The 3,314-nt window shown below is 36.1% G+C and overlaps 1 protein-coding gene across 1 annotated transcript in view; it reads right to left on the reverse strand.

Annotated features, from left to right (window-relative positions):
- Nucleotides 1-1,254: 1,254 nt before the first annotated feature.
- LOC122810627 (cathepsin 8-like) overlaps nucleotides 1,255-3,314 on the reverse strand; it is a 158,011-nt gene continuing 155,951 nt past the window's right edge. The window contains exon 4 of the mRNA XM_044082203.1: nucleotides 1,255-1,368. Within this exon, the coding sequence (XP_043938138.1) occupies nucleotides 1,255-1,368 (114 nt within the window). The remainder of the gene's footprint in view (nucleotides 1,369-3,314) is intronic.

Raw genomic sequence — 3,314 nt, forward strand, 5'->3', positions numbered from 1 at the left:
TTTATCAATCTTACCCTCAGCCAATGGAAAGATAAAAGCATCCATGCTTTATTTGATGTGATATTTTTTCTGTTGTCATTCTAGTTGTATTGTAAGCTGTATAAAGTTATATTTCTGTAACTGTGTAAATGGATGTTATTATACACGTTAAATGTGGAGCTTTTCTCCCCAGGCCTCCGCTGAAAAAGGACTTGTGTCCAGTTGGACTTTACCAGTAACCAAATGTAAAATAAATAAATAATAAATAAATATATTCAAATATAGGTTGAATGTAGGATTTAAATAAGGAAATAAAACAATTTTTGTCATATATAGTTATATTTCTAAAAATAAATCCAAGTTTCTTCATAGCTTTATTCATGACAGTTTCCACATCTTTCAAATGAGAATTTAGGGGAAATAATCCCTAAGTCTTTATAGCTATTAACTTCTAATTGATCATAAGAAAATACGTTGACTTCTGATACTTAATTTCCAAAAATACATGGAATTACCTTTACTTTGACTAAATTGAAATCCCATCTCCTTAGCACACATCTCAATTGTATCCATATAGCAACTGATAACTTCAAAATTATACTTGCCATTGGAAGAGAAGTCAGTCTTACAATCACTTGCATACTTTGAGATCCAACAGTGGATATATAAAGAACGGTGCTAAATACAATATTCAGTAACATTGGGCCCAATACCAAACCGTGTAGAACCCCACAGCAGATATTCACAGGATCTGATCTAATACTCTGAATTGACAACCTGTTTTCCTCCATAAACCTAAACCACATAATTAAATTCAATTCTATATTCTTATAATACTCTAGGAAACAGATTATAATAGAAAGTCAAAAGCCTTAGTAAAGTCCACATGAATTATGACTACGCTTATTCCAAAATCCAGAGTCCTGGTAATTTCATCATAGAAACTTAACAAGTTAGTTAGGTTTATATGTCTGTAGGTAAAACCATGCTGATAGATGCAATGATTCTTAAGAGATAATTCATTGTCTATAATTGAGTGAGGCATCTTTCAAAGCATTTATGCAAAATAGATATTAAACTAACAGGCCAATAATTTTGCACTTCAAGTTTACTTCCCTTATTGTATACTAGTGTAACAGTTAATAATTCCCATGAAGAAGGAACTAAGCCTGTAACTAGACATTCATTAAATAAAGCAAACAATAATGTTTCCAAAATATCCGCCAAGTTCACAATCATAAGTGCAGGTATATTATCAGCACCCACAGCAGTTAATTAGTTAATCTTTTTAAGTGACTTCTCTAAAATATTATAGGTTATCAGTAGAGATAAACTTATCTTAGCTTCTTCTAGAAGAGATTCAGTATAAATTTTAGCTGTATGACTCAACTATTTATTAACAAAATATCAATTAAAAATATTAGTAAAGGGCTCAGATATTATTGTCCATTCAAATTCAATAGAATTTAATGGAGGAGCAGCATTACTAATGAAATTTAAATACTTATGTTATTTCTTATACTCATACCATTAGCCAAATTATTTTCATAGGAACTTTGTTCTGTTCTGATAAACAATAACTTTGTGCTACAGTTGTTTAATTGTCATTTGTTGAATCAAGCAGAATGCTTCTTATAACATAACTACAGTCTATTTTCCTCTTACATAACTTACAAAGTTTTACGTTCCAAAAAAAGGAACATGTTTCATACCTTTAAATGATTTATGCATTACTCCTCAATAACCTTTCTACCTTGACATAACCAAAGCAACTCTCTTGTGAAACCAAAGCAATTGTCTTGTGAATAAAGATAAGAAATCATAATCAATAAGTCCAACGCTAAGCCTACATGGAGTTTATATCTTTGTGTGAAGAGCAGCAGTGCTAACTGCATATGTTTACTTCACACTGCAATTAAATGTAAGCAAGTGCAGTTTCATGGCCAGCAACAGTGTTAAAAGCCTGGAAACTATGTAAAACAACATGGACACCATTAGACATGTAAACCTCTTTACCTAAAGGCAAACTAGGTCTGCAAGATTGTGCAGAATGCCACAATGATTACCAGGGTAATAATAAAGCAATGTATATGGTTCTAGCACATTACATGAAAGTGTATTCAGTGAAGAATGTTATGGAAACCTGTGTCAGGCATGCTGAATAAAAGCTGTGTAAATGATCAGTAAGAGTACATAGGCTGTGTTACAAATAAATAGTCAGGAAGCATGTTCATAGGTAGGTACTAGGCTGTCTGCCCAAGGGCATTTATAAGCCTAGCCAGAGTGTGTCGGCTTTCACTGCCCCATTGATTAATTAACTGATCCTCTGTCAAGCAGAGCCAATGAAGTGATGTCAGGGGTGTATTTTCTGTTACCCATCCACTCGTCAAGGTTTCTCTTGAAGAGTGTTAATGAGGGGCTTTGCCTGATGTAATTTGTAATTTTGTTCCAAAGCATGGGGAGTCTCTCTGACAGGAATCTATCCCTCCAGCATGTTCTGTTTATTGGTGTGGTGAGGTTCAGCTCACTAGAGCGCATGGCTCATAGTGACTTGGATTTCTTTAGGTGGAGCATGTCCATCAATTCTGAGTTGGACATGGCTGTGTAAGTCAGGGAGAGATCACCTCTGAGTAAGCGATATGCCACTGAGTACAGCTGGAGTTTTTTCAGTCAGGCTGCATAGGACATATGTTTGAGGCCAGTAATCCTCTTGGTGAGGTACTTTTGTGGTCTTTCCAGCTGTTGGAAGTGTTTTGTGAGGTACATCCCAAATGGGGCATTGTACTCTATGATGGGTATAATGAGTGACGAGTAGAGGGGCACTATAACCTCTTTATTTCTAGATGCGAACCCTTTAGTAATTAGATGGGCCACATAGAAGGATTTCCTAACTACTTTGGCAATATGATTGTCAAAGGAGAGATTACTATCTACCTGGGTCCCCAGATCTCTTATTACCTCATCTTTATTAAGGGGGCTGCCACCTAGGTAGTAATTCATGGGTGTTTTGTTCTACCCAAACGGGATGACTGTGCATTTTTTGGCATTTAGCTTGAGGCCATGACTTTGACACTAGGTGTCTGTCTCAGTAAGGCCCTTTGGAGGATGTCCATGTTAGCCAGAAAGTCAATTATGGCTCCCAGTTTGTAGTCATCGGTGAACTTGGTTAGCCATAGTCCTGTTGTGTTTGCCTGTACTTCTGAGAAGTATATGCTGAACAGTAGGGGTCCCAGGACCAAGCCTTGCGGGACACCACTTTTGACTGGTTTAGAGTCAGACCTGGAGCCTGCTATTCTTACTGTGTGAGTTCTGTCTGTAAGCCATTTGGCAACCCA

This window comes from Protopterus annectens, chromosome 9.part0 (assembly GCF_019279795.1).
Source record: "Protopterus annectens isolate FY-2018-M chromosome 9.part0, PAN1.0, whole genome shotgun sequence".
Classification (NCBI taxonomy): Eukaryota; Metazoa; Chordata; order Ceratodontiformes; family Protopteridae; genus Protopterus; species Protopterus annectens.